A 24,806-nucleotide genomic window follows, 5' to 3' on the forward strand; every position below is an offset into this window, starting at 1 on the left:
AAAGTTTTTGATTGACGTTAAATTTTAGTTTGGGTTTTATTGATGTGTAACGCTTATAAGAAATTGACACTCTCGATAGCATGGAGCTATTTACTTTTTTAATGATGAGAAGATTATTCCTAGGAAGCCGGGAGTTTACAAGGCGCCCGTTGCCTAGACACAGATAAATCCTCTGATTGCAATTGGTCGGTAAGTGCATTGTAGTACACGTGACCTCTGATAATTAGACATGGCGTCGTAAGATAAAAGAAGTTAGGCATAAAAGTCGTACGACCTCGCATCTCATGCCTTCTCAAAGATTGGGTATTTATAGTTTTACTACATGGTTAAGCGTTATAGTATACTTTGCAACATATTTGCATTCAATTTAGTTAATTGAGAAATACTGTAAATGCTTGTTTGTTTAAGAACTTACGTTTTTAAATTATTGCAAAGCTTATATATCGCTCACAACAGAGGATGCAATGGTGTAGTAAGTAAAATAATTAATGTAGGTATGTTTAGATATATGTGTTGTTAAAGGCTAGAAACTTGAAGTCAACTGAGTTATATGACGATGTTTGTTAACACTATTGTCTGTTGCAAGTTTTTAGATGTTGTAATAAGACAACATCCTGAAAACCATAAGTTTTTAGGATGTTGTTCTAAAAATTTAAGTTGTCTTGCAATTTGTCTGCAATGGCTGTTACGAGTTGCAATGTATTGTTATTTGTACTATTATACAAAATATTAATATATTCTTCGTTATCGTTGCATGTGCGTATGATCTGGCGTGTAGCTGCGGTTGAAATAGCAGTACGGTATACAACTGCTTTTGTGCTGCGAAAACGTTATAACAAAAGGTTGTGCGATGTAAAATTAGTTTATTTCTGTCAATTATTGTTGATTGTGTTCTGTTACGCTCTATGTTTAGTTTGTACGTACAAATAGTAAATCAATAGTAAAGCTTTTTTCTGCATTGTAGATTTTCAATCTGTGAAGCGCGATACTAAGAGTCCGTAATAATCATGAAGTTCTAGTTGTTTTGTTAAATTTGCTTCTGTCAAGCTTTTAGTAAAAAACACTTGCTAACCAGTACGTTTGCTCTTTTGGCAATGACTTGGAAACGACGTTGCTTGGCTATTACAAAAAATTTTATTCAGCTGTCAGTGTCCTTACTAATTTCTGTAAAAGTTTTCTAAATGATGTCAAATGTGTACAATTAATGGTCACTGCTGCAGGACCTCTCAATATAGAGGAATTCGACTATTTGATCTATGTGGATGCTTAACATCAGAATTATTGACTCCTCAAAGGGTACTGACCGTAGTCTTACACACACATAAACAGTTTGCAACTGATAATGAAGCTCTTCTCATAAATATACAGGTAAGTCATTTGTGACGTCTTTGCATGTTTTTGGCAAGAAACCTTAAATATGAAATGTTAGGTTGACCGCTTTTTTGTTATATAAGAAAATTTCAGTAATAGTAAAACTTTGTTTTTTTTATATCACAAGGTTAAGATAGGTTTAGAATTAATATAATTTACAATATAAATTATGCATATCAATCATCACACCTTAGAGCTTTCCATGAATTATTTCATATATGTTTTAGAGATAGGGGACAGGAATCAGTCAAGCGGGTAATTCGAAATATCCTCGATGACTTACATTTTACCTGAGTTTTAGTAAAACTGTAAATTGGCATCCAAAAACTAAGGAACATTTAATATCTGGTAAATTTAGAATGATTAAGACTTTAACCTAAATAGTAGAAATAGTCAAAAAAATCTTGTAAGCAAATTGGGTTTGCAAGGTCATTTGTTCAGCGAATCTTGTCAATTGATGGGGCAATATTTACTTTTCTTTTCTCAAGCGATAAGGACAATCAGTTTAAAATCTACATCGTAAGTATGATCTAGTCCTACAGCCTACAATCTATCTATACAACATTATTGCATGTTATCTTTTTATTGGAGTCGAGTGACCTCGGTAAACTGTTTAGACTTACTCTCTTTGATCTTTAGGTTACAATCTTGAATTCTAATAAGCAAAGGAGGCAAACCTACCAAGCAGCATCATCTCTGGTTTTACAATTTTAATCACTGAGTTTCCTCGAAGCGGCTCGAAAAGTTTCAAGAATGCCCACTTCAAGCGGTGTGTCATTCAAGTCTAGTTACCAGCAGCGGCACTCGAGTCCACAAGAGAAGCTTCTCTATAAGAGACCATCTGAATACTCGTCGTCTACATACTCATCCGTATACTCGCCGTCCAGCTATGAAAACACTGCTAGTTATTCAACTTCGCATATACCTACTTCCTCTCGAATCACCGATGGGCTCTCATCAGACTTTTCCAGAAAAGCAGATATAAAGGGGACTGGTCATCGCTCCACGACATCTGAACAGCTCTTTACATTACCTCCGTCAAGTACTTCAATCACTGGCTCCTATCCGAAGAGTCATGTTAGTTCAAATTCCACCCGACAGCACAAAAGTTCTGGCTCATTTTTGAGCAGCTTGGGCAGGTCCAGCTCGGTTGAGTCTAGGCAGTCTCACTCTCGGAACCAGCTATCAGACCCGGCCATGTATAACTACAATGACAGTTGTACCTCGCATGACTCACAGACTGCCATGAAGGTAAAGTATGTACTATATTGGATGGCACTAGTACTATTTCTCTTATCATGTTACACGATTTCCCTGGGTCTCAGGCCGTTAAACTAGGACTCAACTATTTTTTCAATATTACTGCTCTAGTGACGTGAAGATATGCAAGTAAGGCTGTTTTCCATTACCTCCCTCTTTTTATTTACTACAATAGTTGATGTAATGTCAGACTTATAGCCTTACATAGAAATGGAAAAATGAGCTCATTGACAGCGTACTTAGCCAATGAAATGCAAGCAAAGCAAAAGCGTTAAGAATGAACAGCAACATGGTAAATGGTGGGTTAATGTCCATCAGAGAGTGCACTACACCTAGTGCCAAATGTTGGTCTAGGCTGGTCTGTTGTGTACCAAAGCTTTTTGCCTACAGTTTGTATAGGGTTCAGATAGAGCTATCTTATTTAATGTCTAACTTTTTATGCTTATGATACAATTTAATTTATTGTTATTCCTTGAACATATGTGTGTACTGATGTGTGTACTGATGTGTGTACTAATGTGTGTGTAGATGTGTGCACTGATGTACTATGTGTAGATGTGTGTACTGATGTGTGTGTACAGATGTTTGTGTAGATGTTTGTGTAGATGTTTGTAATGATGTGTGTACTGATGTGTGTACTGATGTGTGTACTGATGTGTGTACTGATGTGTGTACTGATGTGTGTGTAGATGTGTGTACTGATGTATGTGTTGATGTGTGTGTAGATGCGGCGGGTAACAAACCATTGTAAAACTCGGCTCTTATCACAGTAACTAGACTCGTGCACTCTGTGATCTCGTCATGAATACTCAGTATGTGAAGAATTATCCCATGAAGGACTAAGGCGCCCGAGTGGTGTAGTGGTAGCACCCTTGCATTTGAATCTGGTTCACAGGGTTCCGTCTTGTGGGTGGCAATTTTTTTTCTAACTCTTAGCATGGCTATGGACGAACAAACGCTGCTCTTATTATAGTAAAGATTTGGGTGCAAGCATGATTTACTGGGTCACATGATTTACTGGGTCACATGATTTACTTAGGGGTATAAATGTCTTGGTAGGCAGGCACGCTGCAAGCAGCCATGCTTAAACATTGATTATTTCTGCATTTGACGCCCGTGTAGCTTTTTTAAACCATGTTGTATATATTTTACCTTTTTACTATTTTTGAACGCATGACTGACTATTTATTTATACATTTAGAAAAAATTAAAAAAATCACAATTTTAGATTAATTAGTATTATCTTGAACATAAAACATGTCAAAAGGTCAAATCACAGCATCAAACCTGTCAGAGTTTCATCTAGTTCCTTACCACCGCTATGGATAGGCAGGGTGTGGGGCAGCCCAAAACCTGTCAGCGTAAGGCGTTGTTGATCTTGTGGTCATTGCAATTTTTTATATATCACAGCTATTATTGAATTCATCATCAGAACGTTGTTACCAACATGAATTTACTAGCTTGACAGCTATGCCATGCTAGTTTTATCTATAAGGCAGCGTATAACATATGTAACCCGTTTTAAATGTGTGGTTGTGTGTCGTAGAGTTAAGTTTAGTGAGTTTAGTTTATTCTGTCTAGAGCACCTCGGCGAAAAACTTTGATGGCGGAAATGTGGGTCTTACTAACCTTGGAAACACGTGCTTCATGAACTCGGTTCTCCAGTGTCTGCTCAACACCCGCAGTCTCACAGATTACGTTCTGAGTGAGGACAGGTCACGGGACATCAACACTACGACTAGCTCTATGAAGGGGGCTCTTATGGAAGGTAGTCTTGTAATCAACTCTTGGAGGCACATTGTGCTAAATGAACAAGTCCTCACGAGTCTAGATATTACTACTGGCATGTATTAGTGAATGATCGGTGAATGATAAAAATTCTATATGGTAAAGAAAATAGGTTTAATAGTTGCACTGTTCCTGTTACTCTACTCTAGCTACGATCTTTTCTAAGGCTACATTTGTACCGTTTCTTTCAGGCTACAATCGTTTCACTCAGGCGTTGAATTACTTCAGTTCCAATGTGGTGAGATATGTAACTAGCACATCTCTAATTAAAATGAAATTGAAAATTAAATGAGAATTGGTGCTAAAATCCGTGTGAAGAATGTGCAAACTTATCACTATGTAGTAGAATTCTCCTTAGCTTGTCTACTATAATAACGTAGAGTTGATATTTGTACTCATTCTTTTAACCACAGACAAAAAATGTCCAGCAGACGTCAACAAAATTAGCTTATAAATTAAGGAGCAGTCTTGTATGCCACTTTTTCCTCTCACATTGTATTACCTTCCAGTCTTGTACTAGCTCTGGAGTGCGCCAGACATTGGCTCACTTCTGAAGCCCTGTCAAAAAACTTTCTTCTTACATGACACACCGAGTGGGTCAATCAGGCTCCCCTGAGCGGGCCATATAGCAACACTAATTGTATCAGCCGCGTGTCATTATATTGCATGCCTCTTCCGAAGCATTACTGATGAGGCGCTGGGAGTATTCACTAATTCCCAATAGCCTGTTTAGCTCCCAATCAAACATGTGGGCATTAGGGAACTCCATGTATTCTACTATTTTTATTCTAAAATATAATAGGCCATTAGCCTCTGTTATGCAAGCGGTAATCAATAGGAATGCTATGCATAGCGCTATCAGTCAGCTCTGCCCTAGCATAATGTAGGCGGTATTGAAAAACCAGAGTAGCTGCCTCATGTACAGGTACAACTCTGTTACAACACAGCACCGCACATTCTTGTCTAGCATATTCATTCATGGTGGATGTGCAAGTACACAGTTACATAAGGTATGCCACTTCTGGCAGGCTCATAATTAGCTGCTATTTTTATGTCAGACGCACAATGAAATGAGTATGAAGCTTCTATTTTGGGCTATAAGTCATGGTCAACCAGCCTTTCGTATGCTGCAGAGTACGCCAAGCTTGTTAGAAAGGTCTGGGAAGACGGCACCTCGTCCTCCATCGCTCCACGTGAGCTCAAGAGTAAAATAACAAGGTTTTCTCCGAGGTTTTCAGGCTACAAGTGAGTTAAATTACTGCTATTCCATTAGTGTATGTTCTTGTTTATGAGCGAGTTATTCTTATGAGGTGATACTTCGGAGATTTGGCTCACCAAGTTATGGAAATATGTCAGTGGATCAACAAATTGCCTCAAAGTAGGGTGGTTCTTCACACGATTTGATTTAAAGAACTGGGTTAATCTACTTAAATTGAATAGCGGAATGCCCGGTGTTGCAAGGGTATTAAACATCAGCTTATAAGCAGTGATAGCAATGCCACACTTATAAACTCAGCCTAGAAACAATGCCACTTGCCATTAGCCTGGCACATTGCCAATGGCTAATTTAAGTAAGCTAGTTTTCTATGGCTTTTACTAATATATGAATGACGGTGCGTTGTGCCATAACGGAGAGCTGTAGCGTATTTTCACCGACATAACGACATATATCGACCAATGAATCCATCAATCTCATGGGGCTCGATGATTTAGCGTAGTGTATGGGGAATCGGAAGGTTCCGAGATCAAATCTTCCGCGATATGGATTCTTCATTCCAAGATTTTAATTGCTATAACTGGGCGAACCGAAGTACAAACTCTGAGATTTATATATATAGAAGTGTTTGTGGGTTTGTCGTATGTCCTGTTATATTAATAAAGTTATAAGTACTCAAAACCTGACAGTTTCCTGATGAGAGTGCAAGCTTGCCACACTATGGAATAATTGGTTGGTTACCTTGCCAGTGTGCATGAAGATCGTGATTGTGTGAAATACCATGATGCATAACTATTATAAGTACATTATAATTGTACCTATAATCATTACCATCATGATCCATACATGATCCGCCATGGTCATTAAGTTAAATTGTTTAGCGATATAACTTAATTTTTGCTAGCTCGTAACTTAAACTAGTAACAATTAAGTTACTAACTTAAGTTACTCAAATCATTGGGTAAAGAAACTTAGGCAGTGGCAACTACATTACCTGCCACTGTTTAAATCTATTTTAAATCTTGAGCCATTGCACAGCATAAGAAGTGAGAAATGTTTTTCAACAATCTGTTTTAGCTATGCATTGAGCTTTCAAATACTGTAAACGCTCCTATTACGTATACCTCTTATTACGTAAATTTCAGATAACGTAAATAATTTATGTGACGTTTTTGCTTCGTCCTACATGAAAAATTTCATATAGCGTAAAGTGTTAAGTTGGGCGTGTTTTCAAATTTGATTTGAACGGTAATCTATCTCATTGCAATTGTGAAAGAGAAAAAATGACATGCATATAGCATTATATCTGTTATATATACAACTTCGCAACATTTTAGCTCGTCGTGATAGGTAGTCAGATGTGTCGACAAAACAAAGAATAGGTAGCTGCGCAATCGTTAATAAATACAAAGGCGATCGATTGGTGCAGGTGTTACAGCGTTGGCCTACCAATCTGAGTGTGACAAGCTGGAGTATCGTCAAAAATGCTGTTTTATCCTAACCTTGACCCCTGGATATAGATGACGACGAACAGGGAGTTCCACCTTTGTAGATTAAAAATCTTTTGTTATTTTGCTTTATTGTAGACGTATAAAATATTTGTTATTAGTTTTACTTTGCAGAATAGACTTTGCTGTTTAGAAAAAGTAAGCAAATCATTGTAAATGAATATCGAAGATGTGCACTCCCCATCAACTTATTGCAAAATTACCGCAATCATTGTCTATAAAACCGATGAGATTGATCAGAAAAAGTAAAGTTGTCGATGCAAACCAATAATACTGCAGTAACGGTACAGCTCACAAATTGAAAGAATTAAGTAAAGTTTTTCCTTTCTGCATGGCCAAAAGAGTGAGTTTGGAAACATCTTAGAATGGATTAGGCAATTTACATGTATTTTACTGTTCTTATAACTTAAATTCTCTATAACGTAAACATTCCTGGAACGAATTATTTACGTTGTAGGTGCACCTATTGTATTTGAATTACGAATTGGCCGGACACACACATAAATAAAAAATACCGTTATTTAAAGGTTATAATGGAAAATGTTGTATATGTTGATTAAAAATATTTCTTTTATGTAAAAACTTTTTTTATTACTTGTGCAATGCTGGACATTCAGCCAGTCTTTACTATAATAATAGCCATGTCTGTCTATCTGTCCTAAACCGCTGAGAGTGTTATGGAAATAGATTACATCACATGGGAGTCGAACTCGAATATTAGGATTCTCAGGCAAGCTATCATCTGCATCACTCGACCACCTTACTGCATCATGGAATAATCCCTTACTGCACCATGGAATAATCCCTTACTGCATCATGGAATAATCCCTTACTGCATCATGGAATAATCCCTTACTGGATCATGGAATAATCCCTTACTGCATCATGGAATAATCATTCAGTTAGTTATTACACCTGACGGTCTCTCACGACTGATGTGACAGCTAGTGTACTAGTCACATATAATCATGGAGTTTACTTCTTCTGCAAACTCTCACTGATTGGAGAAACAAACAATTACATCGCGTGGAAATATTAACACAACTCACACCATGAATATGAAGTTTTTCTTGTGGAACAGATGGACCGCAGTAAAGCGTTCTTTACATAAAAACTATCATACCATCTATTATTGGTTAAACTCCAGTTGTGTGTCAGATAACATGTTAGTATGAAATTTATTGTTTTTATTGACCCACTATACGTTCTGGTTTTTTCCAACAGAACATTGTTTTATGGAAAGTCTGTTATATTGGCATTTTATGCCGCGTGATCTTATGGCCCATAATACCATCATTTCCATGTTTTAAGTTAATGCTCATCTATATATATATATATATATATATATATATATGTCTCAAAGTTTGTCGTTTGTAGGATTGATTGTCCGGCTATAGCAATTATTAGAATAGTTGTAGCTAGACAACAATGCAGATGCAGAGTCATGGCTTACCGCCATTAGAAGCCTATCTTATTAAGCAGCTTACTAGAATTTTCCATTGGCAATATGCCTGGCTAACAGCTTGAAAGTTACAAAGTTTTAAAACCTTTACAGTTGTTTTTATTTTTTTCTTAATTTATTTCAACTACACAAAAAACTTCTCTCATGATATGTAATTTGAAAGTTAGAATGGTAAATGTTGTTATATGCTAAATACAAATCAATTTTCTGTCTTAAGACTTTTTATTACCCGGGCAACACCGGGTAGCACAGCTAGTTTATCATATTTTGCAATTTATTGAGTCGCTCAAAAACACGGTTTTTAATTTGTGAAGGAAATTTCCTCCTTACCAATTATTTTTTGAAGAGCAGGTTGTATGAAAGGCTATTCATCGATATTCAGTTACCATTTGTATGATGAGGTGCCCATTAGCGGACCACAAGCCCTTCCGCTAGTTAGCGAGGCCTTATACGGTGCAGGCAACGATTAAATTTTAAGCGGTTTGTGTAAATAGCATAGATATATTCTTACTAGAAATTATTTGTTTTGGCTACTACAAATCTGGTCTTTCGGTCATGATCACGAAAGAAAACTGGTTTGTATACGATTGTCAACCAAATTGCCTTATAATCTAAAGAGCAATGATTTGCACTACTTTTAATCGCGTGATGTGGCCCAATAGTGGTCAGCTCATTTTGGTATGCTCTTGATGGCTGGGGTGCTTCTTCAGCATTCTTAAAGATTTTTTTTGCAAGGCACGCTCAATGTTTAGTAATATGGCTTTTCTGAGCGGTGTGGATAACAACAGTAAAAGATTGAAGTATTTACAATAATATCTGGTTTGAATTTAAGGTCAGCTGTTGTAGTTGGCACCACACCATTTGTAACAGATTAATAGTTTACCATTAATGTAGTCTAACTCATTTTTAATTTTAGACTAAAAATTCAAGTAACTCCGTCACAACACAATTGTTAAATACAAATATAGAAGTGAATTATAAATCTATACGATAAATAACTGAACTCCTTTAATAATGCTGTAATATATGTTCGGTAATCGCTAAGCACATGAAGTTGAGAGTGTCTTCAGTATCACAAGCACCTCTCTGTTTAGAGATTTGTATTCCATACAGTCTTCTAAGACGTCAGGGAGACGCTACTAAGAGTATTACGGGAAGCGATGGGAACTTGCATAAGGGGCTAACAACTACTGTATCTTTAAAGCAAGAAACGTAATGGTTTAAAGCTGGATGACCGATTTTCAAAGTCATTTTTCTCAAATGTGCTTTTTCTGTGACTCCATATGCTACCGGAGACTATAGAAAGAAGAAGATATGATATATTGTCATGAGATTTTACTTGTATATTCAGAATTTTGTGTAGAATCAGGTGATAGTAACAGATTTTGGCTAAAATCAGCACCTTCTTTGTTATTCTGTAAATTATAGGTCACAGTCTTGTCATATCGATTGGCATAAATCTTTTGGCTTAAAAATTTTTTTTGCAAATTGTTATCAAAATTCTGTTTTTATGCCTGCTAGAAGCACATTCTGAGCTTCAATTTGACACCAAGAACAAGCATTTTGGTGTAGCAGCTTATTCACTAATCGTCAAATGTGAAGCTCTGTAAAAATATTTATTTATATTTATTGATGGACATATCTCAAAAACTGTTGCATCAAACATAATGATTTTTTGTGTGGTTGATAAGTACCTAGCTTCCAAACAGTGTGCAAAATTTCAGCTCTTTATGTCCATTTTCAGAAAAAAAGTTGTCATATTAAGTTCCATCCTCATAAACCATATGGTTCCATTGCACTGTCAAAGAATGGAATAATATATCAGAGGTGTCAGGTCTGGTGGTGTATCAGCTCTCATTATGATTTGTTAGATCTGTTATGGTTTACTAATCGCTGACCCGTGACTGCATTTCGTCACCTCCTTAGTATGCAATTACCGGTATCTATATGGCTGTTAAGGTCAGCGGGTTGCATACCTTGGGATCAAGTTTTTAGTTATATATCAAGCCTTCCATCTTACTTTCCACAGACTCTTCACACTCTGACGGCTGAAATGTGTCCCTATTTATAGCCTCTATTGCTGTCTTATTGTTGTGTGCAATAACACATCCTCTCTTCCTTCACCCCATTATGCTAATATTAGGGATATTATTGCCAGTCATGCATCCTTATGATTCTCCTTAAATAAATTCCTATTTCACTTTTGGTTGCATCAGCATTGTGATGGACTCTGTGAATTCTGTTTGTAGTAATAGATATGGCTTGGTGTCTGTTAGTTACCTCTTGGGCCTTAAACATCTAACAAGTTGCTAAAGATCTAAACAACCATCAATGAGTGATTATACTGACTTCTAACGTTTCTGCTGTATGCTTCTTATGGCACTGTGTGTTTATTCGCAAAACTTTTTCTTCTCTCGCGTCATTCGCTAATTAACGTATGTTAGCAACGAGCGCTCTTTGTACTTTTTACAAAGCAACCGGAAGCTATTAAACATTATTATATTAAATATTGATTATAAAAAAGTAAGTTAAAACTAGTCTTAAAAGAATGATTTGTTGGATCACAAGCTGATATGATATGATATTACTGAAAAATTAGCAAATTGGCATAAGCTTCTTGGAAAAAATGTGGGGGTCGTTTATAGTTACTAAATCATTGGGACTAAAGCTCCTTGCCAATTATCCAATTATATTTGCCAATCCTCCTTATCAACCGGTTCTATAATAATAGGCAATGATAAGGAATGGTATGGGAGTAGTGAGAGGGCGTGGGAAGGCAGCAGCTGATAAAAACTAAAAGGTTTGGGAACTTCTACTAGATTTACATTGAAGCCTAGTGCACAGCTGTTTTGGCTCTCAGCCAACTAAGTGCGTGCCTGAGCTTTCTTACTTGTCCATGTATTGTATTTGATTGGAGAGTGTATTGACCTCGCAGCCATCGTATCATTCCTTCTACATGTATAGCGTGTGTAACTGAAAGCTTTCACCTTACTCACCTCTTGCCGGGTGATAACCCGGCTGTGCCCTGCCGGCGCTTCACTCGTGTCCTCAGTAATTAACCAGGGCACTGCCTTACTATTGTTTATAGCGCTAGGAGTTGTGCTCTTTTATTTTTACAGTCAGCAGGATGCACAGGAGTTTCTCCGTTATTTTCTGGAAGGACTTCATGCAGATGTAAACAGGGTTCGAACTAAACCTAAATACATTGGATGCGATGAAGAGGCAGAGGCTAAAATGCAGTAAGTGTTCTTTCTCTTGGCAGCGAAGTGACATGTTGGTTCCTAGTCATTCCCATCGCAATTATTGGCAGTTGCAGTCGACAGCTTTTTTGCAACAAGATCATCAGTTCGTAATTGTTAAAAAGCAGAGACTGCGTGCTGCTAGGCAGGAGCAATATTTTATTAGAAAGTATTGATACTTTTCTATTATTTGTAATTTTTTGATGTTTGAGGTGATCTGACCGCCAGTATGTTTTAAGATTACTTATCGAGATTAGATCAAGCGAGTGCGATATGACGTCTATAGTTGCAAAAAGACTGACAGAATAGAGACGCGTAACGCTGCAACTTGAACACAATAACCGATATAAACTATAGCAACAATAGCAACTAGTAACCTCATTTCACACATATTTTCCTTCCGAGTGTTTCAACCGCGATCATATTTTGTCGATTTTAATCTTAAAGGTTGACTTGCAACAAAATTCATATTACAGTTATTTGGTATCAAAAGATTCACCATGTCTTACTCTGTTGTGTTGTAGGTGCAAAATATGTGAAAATGTGTTTATAAGCTCTTAAAAGCTCAAAAACGAAAAGCCACTGTAGATTGGAATCAGTTTATTTCCCTGACGTAGTCATTACATTTGGTTATTGTTTTGTCACGTGATGTTCTCACGTGAATTGCAAGGCCAGTAAAAGCTCAATATAAAACTTATCGTAGCACTAGTTTATGACAAACACTTCGGGTTTTATCGAAGACCCCGTATCAAATATAGATGCTCGCTACTTTACAGTTTTGTTTCGGCTTGGTCTAATCGGCAAGTCGTAATCTGATCATGTGACCCAATACTTCGCAAACAATTTTTGCAGCACTTTTCGATTATCACAGGTGACCAACAGGCTTGTCGTGATTATCAGACAATGATATGTACTCCTTCGAGGTAAGGTTAAAAAATTAAATGAATTTTCACGATAGGTTATAGGATATCAGTGCTGAAAGTGACAGCATTACAATGGCGATAAAATAGACGCGTAAGAACAATAGACATGGTTTTATTGAATGCGTGAAGTATATTTATGGAAATATTTCAACAAATGAAGTTGCATGAAAGTGTAAACAGAAACCATCTTGTAACAACTACGTCTCATTTGAGCCGTTTTAGAAAGGGATCCAAACTATGGCGGTCTCGTGTGGCTGCGATTAACTGTTCGTTTTTGCGCTTTTAAGAACTTGTAATCACATTTCCACATATTTTGCACCTACAACACAGCAAAGTAAGACATGGTGAATCTTTTGATACCAAATAACTGTAATGTGAATTTTGTTGCAAGTCAACCTTTAAAACATTCTGGCCATCAGATTACTTCAAACATCAAAAACAATCAGCAATGATAAAAAGTAAAAACATGATTTTGTGCATTTTTAAATATAGATAAGATAAGCACATTTAGCTACAGTGACTCAATGTTAAACATTCCTCAACATCAAATCTTTAGGCATCTGCTCTACTTGTGCGGTGACTAATGCAATAACATTGATTGTGTGCAGTGACTAATGCAATAACATTGGTTGTGTGCAGTGACTAATGCAATAACATTGATTGTAAAGTTATCAGCCATTTTAAACCAGCAATGCAAGCCACAGATCTCAGAGTGCCACATAGATAGGCACATGGCTAGGATTTATTAAACGGAAAACAGTTGATAGCCTCGGTGGCACTCAGCACTGCGCATGTGCTGATAGTATAAGCTGATGTATCAGTTCCTGTCAGGGATCACAGACTAGCCTCCTGTTAGGTTACTGGGTTAAACCAGCTCCTAGAAGCAGGAACGCGTCTTACATATTGGCTATTGTAGATGTTCATTGTATAAATGGGCTAATATCTTCAACTAGCTTCTATCAAAAGGGTCATCTTATTGTGGCTTTTTTATGCAAAAACAGAAGGCAAATAGCATGGCTCATAAATTCTTAAGTCCAGGATCTGATTGTACATAACACAGTGACACTTCATAACCTACATAACCAGTACATAACCTGTCACTACCTGTCTAAGGCAGGTAGTGACAGGTTTGAAATAGAACATGATGCTATATCTAGCTGTCTTCATCGTAGGGACAGTGAGAAGGCAAAAGAGTATTGGAGAAGATATATCAACTTTGATGACAGTGCTATAGTTGGTAAGTTACACATTGTATCTAAACCTTGTATCTAAAACCTTGTATCTACAACCTTGTATCTACAACCTTGTATCTACACCTTGTATCTACACCCTTGTATCTACAGCCTTGTATCTACAACCTTGTATCTACACCTTGTATCTACACATTTTATCTAAAACCTTGTATCTACAACCTTGTATCTACAGCCTTGCATCTACACCTTGTATCTACACCTTGTATCTGCAGCCTTATATCTACACCTTGTATCTACAACTTGTATCTACACCTTGTATCTATAACCTTGTATCTACACCTTGTATTTACACCTTGTATCTACAACCTTGTATCTACAATCTTGTATCTACACATTGTATCTACAACCTTGTATCTACACATTGTATCTACAACCTTGTATCTACACCTTGTATTTACACCTTGTATCTATAACCTTGTATCTACACCTTGTATTTACACCTTGTATCTACAACCTTGTATCTACAATCTTGTATCTACAACCTTGTATTTACACCTTGTATCTACATCTTGTATCTATAATCTAGTGTCCACCACCTTATATAGAATGTTGTGTCCAACACTTTGTATCCATAACCTAGTGTCTGTCACTTCCACTCTAGCTGTCCCAACATCCTCTAATGCACTCACATTGCTAGTCTAAATTCTATGAGTGGCTGGAGCTCTGTGACAGCATTGGATATCATGCCATCATTTTTTGCACAACTGCTTCACTTGTAAATGCAGATCAGAATAAGTGAATATTTATTATGTAATATTATGTAATATTGTGTTTTTATTGCAGATCTGTTTGTTGGCCAGCTGAAAAGTGAGCTGAAATGCATGACTTGTGGATACAAGTCTGTCACATTTGATCCGTTCTGGGATCTCTCGTTGCCTATACCAAAGGTTTGTCATGCTGGAGTTTGTATTTAAGGCCAGCTCTGCGTAATATTTGCAGATCTGTGGGAGGGATAGATGCTTATATGAGTGAATACAGTTTTTACAAGTTTTTATCTTTGCTTTGCATCAGGCTTGAAATTGCACCACAAATCATAGCCGACTGCCGCTCAATACATCGATTGCATAACTAGATCTGCATACTAGTCTAACCATGATAATTATATATATATATAGAGATATATATATATATATGTATATATCATGTTTGTATAGCAAAATATACTTTTTTTCATGTATATATATATATAATTTTCATGACTAAACTGGTATATGTAGATATATCAGTACATTAGTACTGTAGTGGTAATATACATGTACAACTGGTAGGCTACATGTATGTACCAATACATATTATGTACAATAGACCCTCCGTTAACGTAAACCTATTACATAAAGAATAACATAAAATTCCACTTAACGCAAAGAACTTATGGAAAGTTGTTGCTGTTGTTGAGCACTACATAAGAAATTCCATATATAAGCGTGAAGTTGGTGCAAGTTGTCAAGTTCTACTCAAAAAACGAGAGTCACATAGTTAGCCTTAAAAATATGGCTTTTTCTCTTGTCGCACTCGGGAGAGAAAACGGTGTATACGAGTATCTCTATTATCTCTATATACATGTACCCTCCCAACCTAATAGTTTGGTTTTTTATTTTTGCAAGGCCAAAATGATGAGTTTGGGAAGATCCTGAAACTAATTAGGCAATTTACACGTATTTTACTGTTCGTATAACGTAACATCCCTAATTCAAGCGTTCCTGGAACGGATTATTCACTATATTTGAACCTTGAATAGTGAATTTGTATTCACTGTATATTATTCTACTGTATTTGAACCTAGACTGCAAATAGATATACGTACAGTCATACTTCAACTTACGAGCTTAATGCGTTCCGAGACTGAGCTCGTATGTCAATTTACTCGCATGTTGGTGCAATTAATTTATATATAGAACAATTAAATATATATTGATTGGTTTCCATACTCTAAAAAAAGGCAAATAAAACACTCAAAACAAGATGTTGTAACAGAAAGAACATGTTGGCTATTGTCCTTACGTACTACATGCTTTCAAAAAGCAACAAATAAAAAATAATGCAAGGAAATGTGATTAATTAAAATGTAAAATTAAATACATACAATAGCAGTTAACACTCGCATTTGCCAGGGAGGGAGATATAAGTTATCCTTCGTTACAACAGTTGACTTTGATAAATTTAGATTTTATCAAAGTGTTAAAAGACAAACTTAGAAGCAAACCTAAAAGCAAACTTTCATTTTCAACTAAACGTAATTAAAATTTCTTCGGCGCTCATAGTTTGAAATTTCTCACTGGTTAGCGAGAAATCTTTCCTTTTTTTCGCTTTCACGACTAGCCGGCCGTTTTAAGATAAACCTATCTAAGGACGTTTGCCTTTGTCGCCCTTGCAACATGTTGCGATTAGGACGAACACAGGTGTCGTCACAAATGGTTAACACACGATCACTAGCCAACTTGTCCGAATGTCTATTAAACAGTTTGGATAGATAGCGCCGGCCTTTTCACACTGCATCGTTTCAGTTACGCTGTCACCGGCCAATTGTTTGTCCAATGCCATCAGCGGTCGTGAAGATCGCTGCACCGTTTAGAAACTATGGCTAGTCCTTTTGCGAACTAAATGCCCTGAATATAATCCTTCTGTTTGATAATTATGAATGTATTTCTGTCATATTGCCGAGCTATCTGAATCACGCATACACATTTCGCATATTTTTCAATACTTTTCCGTTTAATATCGACTGTTATCATTTGCTTTTTCTTTGTATTATCTTTCATTTTACTGGCAAACTTTCGGTCTACGCACAGTACTTTTAATTCACATAATTCTGCACAGAAAATCGTGCACAAAAAAACACGGTACAACAGTATAACCTGAGCAGTTGAAAAATACAGAGTGATGCTGTTCTAATAAAACACCTCCGACATACTTGGCAACTCACTCAAGTGCTCGTATCTCAAACATGGCTCGTATGTTAGTGCTAAAACTTGCTAGAAAGCTGGCTCGTATCTTAAGTTTCTCGTACGTTGGAGCACTCGTAAGTTGAAGTATTACTGTATGTGCATCTATCAACCAGTTTAGCTCATGTTGCCTTAATTTATAGAAACAGTTTGTCTTAAGTGATGGCAAGTATAGTGGTTGTGTTTTACATTGTAGAGTCGTTATGAAGTGGACATTCAGGCATGTATGGAGAGCTTCATGAAGGAAGAAATGTTAGATGGAGACGAGATGCCAGTAGGTTTGCTGATGAATGAGTTGCTCACCAGCTCAATCATAAATATTTTCTGTCAATATATTTTTTTGTTTATTGAAATTTATTTATTCACTCTTACTTTTGCAAAACCTGCAGAATTAGCTGGGTTGATTGGGATATGGAGAGGTGTATATCACTCGGCTTTCAATCAGTTACCTTATTTTGCTGCCAGCAGATCACTATAGTTCTGTAATGTTTCCGTATTGTGGTCTGTATTATGTTGCAGACATATGCCATATTGTGGTCAGTATTATGGTCTGTATTATGTTGTAGACATGTGCCAAATGCAAGACGCGCAAACGTTGTGCTAAGACATTCAAGATACAAAAGTTTCCAAAGATTTTAGTGCTGCATTTGAAGCGTTTTTCGGGAGAGCGGTATCGTCAAAAACTGTCAACCAAAGTCAACTTTGAAGTGCAAGGCTTCAATCTCAAGCAGTTTGGAGTAGACTGTGAGTAGTAGTTTCAGGACATTTGTCGTGTTTAGTGCTGAGGCTAGCAACTGTCCTATTAGTATTATGCATTAATTGAATGCTTTTACAACTCATTTGAGATGAAGCAACTGTAGTATATCTGAGCACATTTTATCCTTTTGGGAAGTTTGTCCTGTTTGACCTGTTGAAATTTCAGCTGCCTACATTTGTTGTGTAAAATGAAGCAAATATGAGCCTTTGATTATTGATGGATTTTCAAAATCAATACATGTCAATAGCCACTGAAGTTGAAACCCATGAATGATCTTGTAGTGGTCTGTTGCAGTGCATCAGTACACATGAAGACCTTCGCATAGCTGGCTGAAGGCAATGATTTTCTAATGCTTTTTAATTAAAAAAAGCGACTGTGCCAGGGTTAGGTGTTAACACCACCTAGAATATTAATAATCTAGGTTCCAGTTATGTGCTAAAATTTGGAAGAGCCTGCAGTCGCTGTATTCAAACTCAATATTTAATATGAATCACAGTTTAATGAAATAAGTTGTTCTGTGCCTTAACTTGTTGGAATTTCTGTTTTGAACAAATATTTGTTTTGAGGCAATCGAAAGCTTTAACTAGCAAAAATAAAAAATCCTAAAATTATATTATCACATTCTTTAACTGTTTGGTGGTACTTTTTGACCAACAGGATTCACTGCGGCGAGCGGCAACAGAGACGGCTTTGTTTTGTGTGCTCAGTAGAGAATTGGTTAAACTATTTCAATCATGAATGTGGTTCTAATTAATAACTTTTAATTTGTATTTTATGGGACAACAACTAGTTGCACACATTTAACCTTAAATTAACCCTAGCCTGCATTAATCTTAAATATCTTTGACACGCCATTGCTGCTAGCTAAAACTAGTTCAGCAAATTTGTTCGGGAGTTGTCTGCTTTAGCAGCAGATAACTGCAGTTGAACTTAGATCTAATGCCTGTTTTCCCTAGTCACAGTGATTAAATGAAATGGTAGCATGAAATAAATCACATTGGTTTGCTTGTAAAACTTCACCTTATATTCTATTTAATTAGATGTTTTTAGATTTAGCTACAGACAGTTTTGGAGATATGTTTGAAGATCATCTGCCTCTCCATATTGAGATAATCATTGATCAACCAAACTGTTTATAGCGTAAATTGTTTCTAAGAATATACGCTGTATTTTTGTTTTATTTGCAGCTACAAGATCTGTTGAATATAATCTTTACGGAATTTCTAACCACGTGGGGAGTGTCTACTCGGGTCACTACACCGCTTACTGCAAGCACCCGCACAGGTCACGCTGGTACTCATTCAATGATAGCAGGTAGCTTTAAATCAGCTTTCATATTTCTATTCTGGGCTCTAGCTGTGGCCTTGAAGTAAAATCACTTACTATTACTATACATCTCATATGTGAAAAAAAACAAAGTTTGAAATCGGATAATAGGCTAAGCCATTCATTGTTGAGTGAATCGTGTTATCTGCCATTAATCCATCCTTCCTTAAAGCATTTATAATTGTATATACTATTTCTTGTGTTAGTTTAAGCTAATTATAATAAGTTTTATTTGTAGGGTGAGCAGCATTTCATCTCAGAGCCTTATCTCAGAGGAAGCATACGTTCTGTTCTATGAACAAGTATAGCAAAGGTTTTCTCAACAACAAATGCTTTTCCGCTGCTCAGATCTGTAGTAACGGGAAATGACACTTCCTGTCTAGAAGGATGTACTTTAGTTAGCTTTTTATTACACATATTTTGGTTTTATTACCACTATTTGTGGTATCATAGCCATCCAGCTTATCTTATTTCAGCTAATCTCTCACCCTAACCTCAAAAGGTATCTATGCTGACTGCATGAGACTATGCATTCTCTTCTATGACACTAGCCCTCTTCACTCATTTACAAGATCTTTTCTCCATAGTTTGCTGATAGTATTCGGAGTTACTCAAATATCCATAAAAATATGTAAGACACTTTTAATTTTTAAGTAAAGGTTGCAAAATGAAAGACCTTGCTTTCTATTTATAGGTAATATTTTTAGCTGTCTTTTAGTTCTAATTTATTTCAGCTACATCGCTAGTACAGCTTTGCCAATATACCTACAGAATCTGTACAGATAGGCCTGTCAGAGTTTAGAAGGATCAATTACCTCACTATTTTTATCTTTAGTCGTGTAAGATTGAAAGTTATACTCAAGTCTTTGCTACCTACACAGCCAGAAAAATGTTTTTAAAGTGCTGCATTACATCGTCTAGCTTTGTGCACAGCTTGCCACATCTTTTGTAGCCCTGTCAGTGTTTCCAATTGTAGAAATAACAGATTTTTAACTTTTAACCACCCCAAATATAAACCAGCATCTGTTTATAATAAATTAGAACTAAAGACATTCTGAACAAGGAAAAGTCGATTCGGAATGCTGGATTCACACACAGAGCACTTATTTCTTACAATATTTGATGCTTTTGCTAAGTTTGAGAAATGCTAAATAGTTACTCAGTGAGTTAATATTTTGCCTGTGGTCAGGTGACTTGAGAGAGGAATGGTGTGCTATGTTACATATATTATGATGGTTTCTGATTGGGATACTTTTGTGTCTTCTGCATACCAGTTGTTATTTATGACTATGAAATTGAAAAAAAATTTAAAATTCGTACCACAACTATATCACACACAATATTTAAAACCCGTACCACAACTATATCACAATATTTAAAATCCGTTCCACAATTATATCACAATATTTAAGACCAGCACCGCAACTATATCACAATATTTAAAACCCGTACCGCAACTATATCACAATATTTTAATTAAAATATATCACAATATTTTAATTCCGTACCACAACTATATCACAATATTTAAAATCCGTACCACAATTATATCACAATATTTAAAACCCGTACAACAACTGTATCACAATATTTAAAATCCGTACAACAACTATATCACAATATTTTGAACCAGTGCCGCAACTATATCACAATATTTAAAACCTGTACCACAACTATATCACAATATTTAAAACCTGTACCACAACTATATTACAATATTTAATAATTCGCACCGCAACTATATCACAATATTTAAAACCCGTACCACAACTATATCACAATATTTAAAACCCGTACCACAACTATATCACAATAGAATATCATGTTGGAGTCATGGTTATTTATTCTAGTGTTCATACTTTATATTTGTTCTCACAACATTTCATTGTTGGTTTCAGTTGCTAGTTGCGAGAGTTGCAAATAACTAACAAATTATTTTGATTAAATTTATATTAAGTTGATGATTGCGTAGTACAACTTGTACAAGCACTCCATAAACATTCATGTACATTTGCAAAATTAAGTTCTGACAACGAATCTAATCTCATCTGATAGAAAATAGCACCCTTTCTCAAATACAAGTTTCTCTATAATTATATGAAAACTGCAGGTTATAATTGTTTCAATAGGTAGAAATATATATACATGTATAACCATATAATAGATATCACTTCTCACGCAGGCGCTTGGCGTGCCACCGAGTAGTTGAATGTGTAGCTTATTTTGAGTTAGTAGACAATAAGCTACTTTGTAAATGATACTGTAGTAGAGTATTTGTGCTGTTTTCTCTATGTCACTCCAGAATGCTCTTTTGAAAACATTACGATTATGATGAAACCTCTACGGACAACTCTCATGAAGACACTACAGACAACTGTTATACTCGTGTTATAGGTATTAATTGCTATATTTACAGAGAGCTTAGCATGTCGGTCTGGTGGTAGGAATAATTATATTTTGTCAAACACCAAGCAACACTTATATATCGATGGTGGTATAACAGGTAGTATTTATAAATAGTAAGGTGACATCATCTAGTAGTAAACAATGAATCATTTGCATTGGGATGGTATGCTGACAAGATAAATAAACAGCACATAAAATGATTCAGTGTTATTGACAATACTACACGACTCTCATAAACACACTATAGACAACTCTCATAAAGACACTACAGACAACTCTCATGAAGGCACTTCGGACAACTCTCATAAAGACATAATAGACAACTCTCATAAAGACACTACAGACAACTCCCATAAAGACACTACGGACAACTCTCATAAAAACACAACGGACAACTCTCATAAAGACACAACAGACAACTCTCATAAAGACACTATAGACAACTCTCATAAAGACACTACAGACAACTCTCTACAATCACCAGACACAAACTACAATGTAATTTCTCAAAGGTTTGGCTAGTGTTTGATGTGAACCAGGCTTAATGTGCAACTTATGTCTCATCACCTGCAAATTTTGTAGCGTTTGTTTTTATCTTGTCAATTCTGCAAGCACTCTTCATAATTTCAAATCTCTCATTAAATTTTGTATTGTGCATGAACCAAGTTTTAGCTCTTTGTATGCTCACAAATCAAAAGCTTTTGTTAATAATCTCCATGAGCTAAATATTCGTTAAGTTGAAGATCTTATGCAATCTGGCCACGAATACAATGATGTGGTTTTATTCTAGCTTCATCGCGGGTGTACTAGTCTAGACTGGGCTCATTCCCACTGCTCGAGTTCAGTGCAAATTCTTTGCTAAGTAAATCATTCCTATACTTGTTAGACTATAGCTGTTTCTTAGCTGGAGGCAATTTATATACCAACACTTTGAGTAGGGGCGGTTATCGCATGCCAGCATTTTGCAAATATGCTGGCTAGTCCAGGCTTTTACATTACTAGACTTTTTGTATAATTGAAGACTGCTTGAGTTACACGCAATCAATCAAGTATCTATATCCAGCTATTATGTGGAGCTTGATGTAATACTTGCATACAGCTAGTCACAGTTAAATAAAATCACAATAAGTTTAAAAGTATTAAAAATCAAGGGCACAGCATTTCTAGAAAAGTTGGAATAGTTAATTATCTATATTTAATATAGATACCATTGAACTATTTATTAATAGCAATATTCGAACTAATATATAAATACGTTTGCATAGATTTATCAATGTCTATAGTTCAATCACAGGTTCACAAGAAATGTGGGCAAACTTGCCTCCAATGTTCACCAACATGATTATGGTGTATTGAAGTAATATTCTTGTACCGATCACGAGTTCATAAAAAATGTTGGTAAACTCATCTCCAAACAAGGAAGTCGTCATTTCAAGTCAAGTTGAGCAACATACCGGATAACAGACGTTTTTTACATCATATAAATACATATTTAGTTTAAAATGACAGGAAACAGACGGCATTGTGTGCATAGCATTCGTCATTGCTTATGACCTCCCTGTATTGTCAGGGGAGACAGCTTTCATGGGAAAACATTTGCTGATTAACACCTTTCTAGTGTTTGTGTCAGAATACACATAGAATATTGGAGTTATAAATGCATTTAAAAGCATCATGCATACACCGCAAACTATCTGGTAAGATTTTAGCAGGTAAGACTCCAAGATTGTATCTATAGTAACTGCTCCAAATAAAAAAGTCAATGGCAACCACATGACAGCAAAGAGTGTCACCATAGCCATGAGAACCTTCCAGAGTCTTTTGGATCGCTTGTTACGTTTTACCTGCTGATCGACGAGAGCTGCTTGAGCTGAGGTACTCGCTACTATCGGTGTTGGCGCTTTGCAAACTTCTTTGTATTGCTTTAGCTGTGTATCAACTCTTTGAATCTCCTTGTACAGGCGACGATAACTGATAAGAATCACAGTTAGTGGAATGATGAATATGTTTGCGATAGTAAAGGCTGTAAGAATCGAAACAAAACTTGATACATCCCTCGTACATATCTTGTACCGATTCTTTCCGACTTGCACTTCCAGTATGTTATAGACAAAGATATATGGACTGAAAAGTACGCTGCCGACCAGCCATATTAATATCAAGACAAAGGTGGCTGATGTCACTTGGAGTTGTTTCTTCGCGGATGTAGCGATCTGTCTGTGTCGATCAATCGCGATAGCAGCATTGACCCAGACAAGCACAAATGCTGACAGAAGTATTGCAAATGGTGCATACTTACAAGAGGTGGCACCTGAAAGCCATTGTCCGTCATAAGCGGCCTGTAGCATGTAAATGCTAAACGCGAGTAGCGGTACCGCAACAAATGTGTTGCTTAGCACAAACAAGTTTGTAACATTTCGGAATTGCTTAATAATAAAGAAAGTTGCTGTGAGTATCACGCACTCTAGTAGAAGAAAAGCTGAGATGGCAACGATAATTGTAGAGAAAATCTTGTCAAGATTGTGTTTTGCTTCAACTTCAACGAATATAGAGAAGTAGATGTTGCGATTTCCAAATTCATCGCGAGACGAAAAATAGCTGGTGTTAATTCCATTCTTCATGATTCAAGAATGCAACCAGCTTGCATTCAATCAATAAGAGCTGCTAATTTATATACTCATTTTTCAGATCAATGTTTATCGACCTGTTTAACATAATGAGTGCATAGTTTCACAAAGCAACAAGTAAAAGATTATTAAATAAATATATTGCTATATTCCTTTTGCAGCATATTCAGTTTCTGGTTTTTAGCGATAATGCTCAAGTTAGGATGCATAAAAATATGTCCAATATTGCATTGATAGACCCGTCAAAAATTGCAACATAGACACGGTGTGTTTTGTTGCGCTGTCTTAGTGTGGGTTTTTTACATAATATGTTTAGAGGGTGAAACGCTAAACAGACTCTACAAAACTGTGGCATCTAAAAGTAAAGCAGCAATTGAACATGTCAGATGTGCTATTATAACTATCAGTCAGCTAATGTTAGGTTGCCGTCTGCGCGCTGTTAAATTGCTATACTCTAATAATACATGGTTCAAAGCGGTAGCTGAGTCAATCAACTGCGATTAGTTTATAGAATTGGTAAGATTGTGAAAGAGTCTTAAAATACTAATGAAACGAAAAAATCAATTAGTTAATGAGAAACTGACCTGTGTTTAGGCATGCATTCGAATGACAACTGTGAAGGATCGAACGACACTAAAGCTAAAGAAATGGTTGAATATACCCTAGGGAATATAACGATACGTTATTCTGTACATGTATTACAACATTGCATGATCATGCATGAACTT

At 36.2% G+C, this 24,806-nt stretch overlaps 2 protein-coding genes across 2 annotated transcripts; one reads left to right on the forward strand and one right to left on the reverse strand.

Moving 5' to 3' along the window:
* Positions 1 to 214: 214 nt before the first annotated feature.
* Positions 215 to 20,113, forward strand: LOC137399272 (ubiquitin carboxyl-terminal hydrolase 2-like). The gene is made up of 12 exons (XM_068085309.1): positions 215 to 303; positions 1,221 to 1,368; positions 2,011 to 2,622; positions 4,213 to 4,399; positions 5,553 to 5,664; positions 11,725 to 11,844; positions 13,940 to 14,004; positions 14,804 to 14,907; positions 17,159 to 17,236; positions 17,529 to 17,706; positions 18,907 to 19,033; positions 19,284 to 20,113. Exons 3-12 carry the CDS (start codon positions 2,125 to 2,127, stop codon positions 19,351 to 19,353), a joined length of 1,539 nt encoding a protein of 512 aa, XP_067941410.1. The 5' UTR covers positions 215 to 303; positions 1,221 to 1,368; positions 2,011 to 2,124; the 3' UTR covers positions 19,354 to 20,113.
* Positions 20,114 to 22,998: 2,885 nt separating this feature from the next.
* LOC137410651 (neuropeptide Y receptor type 2-like) lies at positions 22,999 to 24,072 on the reverse strand. The gene has a single exon (XM_068096114.1). It carries the CDS (start codon positions 24,070 to 24,072, stop codon positions 22,999 to 23,001), a length of 1,074 nt encoding a protein of 357 aa, XP_067952215.1.
* Positions 24,073 to 24,806: the final 734 nt, after the last annotated feature.

Source organism: Watersipora subatra, chromosome 1 (assembly GCF_963576615.1).
Source record: "Watersipora subatra chromosome 1, tzWatSuba1.1, whole genome shotgun sequence".
NCBI lineage: Eukaryota > Metazoa > Bryozoa > Gymnolaemata > Cheilostomatida > Watersiporidae > Watersipora > Watersipora subatra.

What these genes read in the sequence shown, in the direction of transcription:
- LOC137410651 (XM_068096114.1), bottom strand. Translation starts at nt 24,072, where the DNA reads ATGAAGAATGGAATTAACACCAGCTATTTTTCGTCTCGCGATGAATTT.
- LOC137399272 (XM_068085309.1), top strand. Translation starts at nt 2,125, where the DNA reads ATGCCCACTTCAAGCGGTGTGTCATTCAAGTCTAGTTACCAGCAGCGG. An exon ending in GAAGGGGGCTCTTATGGAAG is followed by an intron (nt 4,400 to 5,552) that starts GTAGTCTTGTAA and finishes CGTATGCTGCAG; the next exon opens with AGTACGCCAAGCTTGTTAGA. An exon ending in TCTCGTTGCCTATACCAAAG is followed by an intron (nt 14,908 to 17,158) that starts GTTTGTCATGCT and finishes TTTACATTGTAG; the next exon opens with AGTCGTTATGAAGTGGACAT.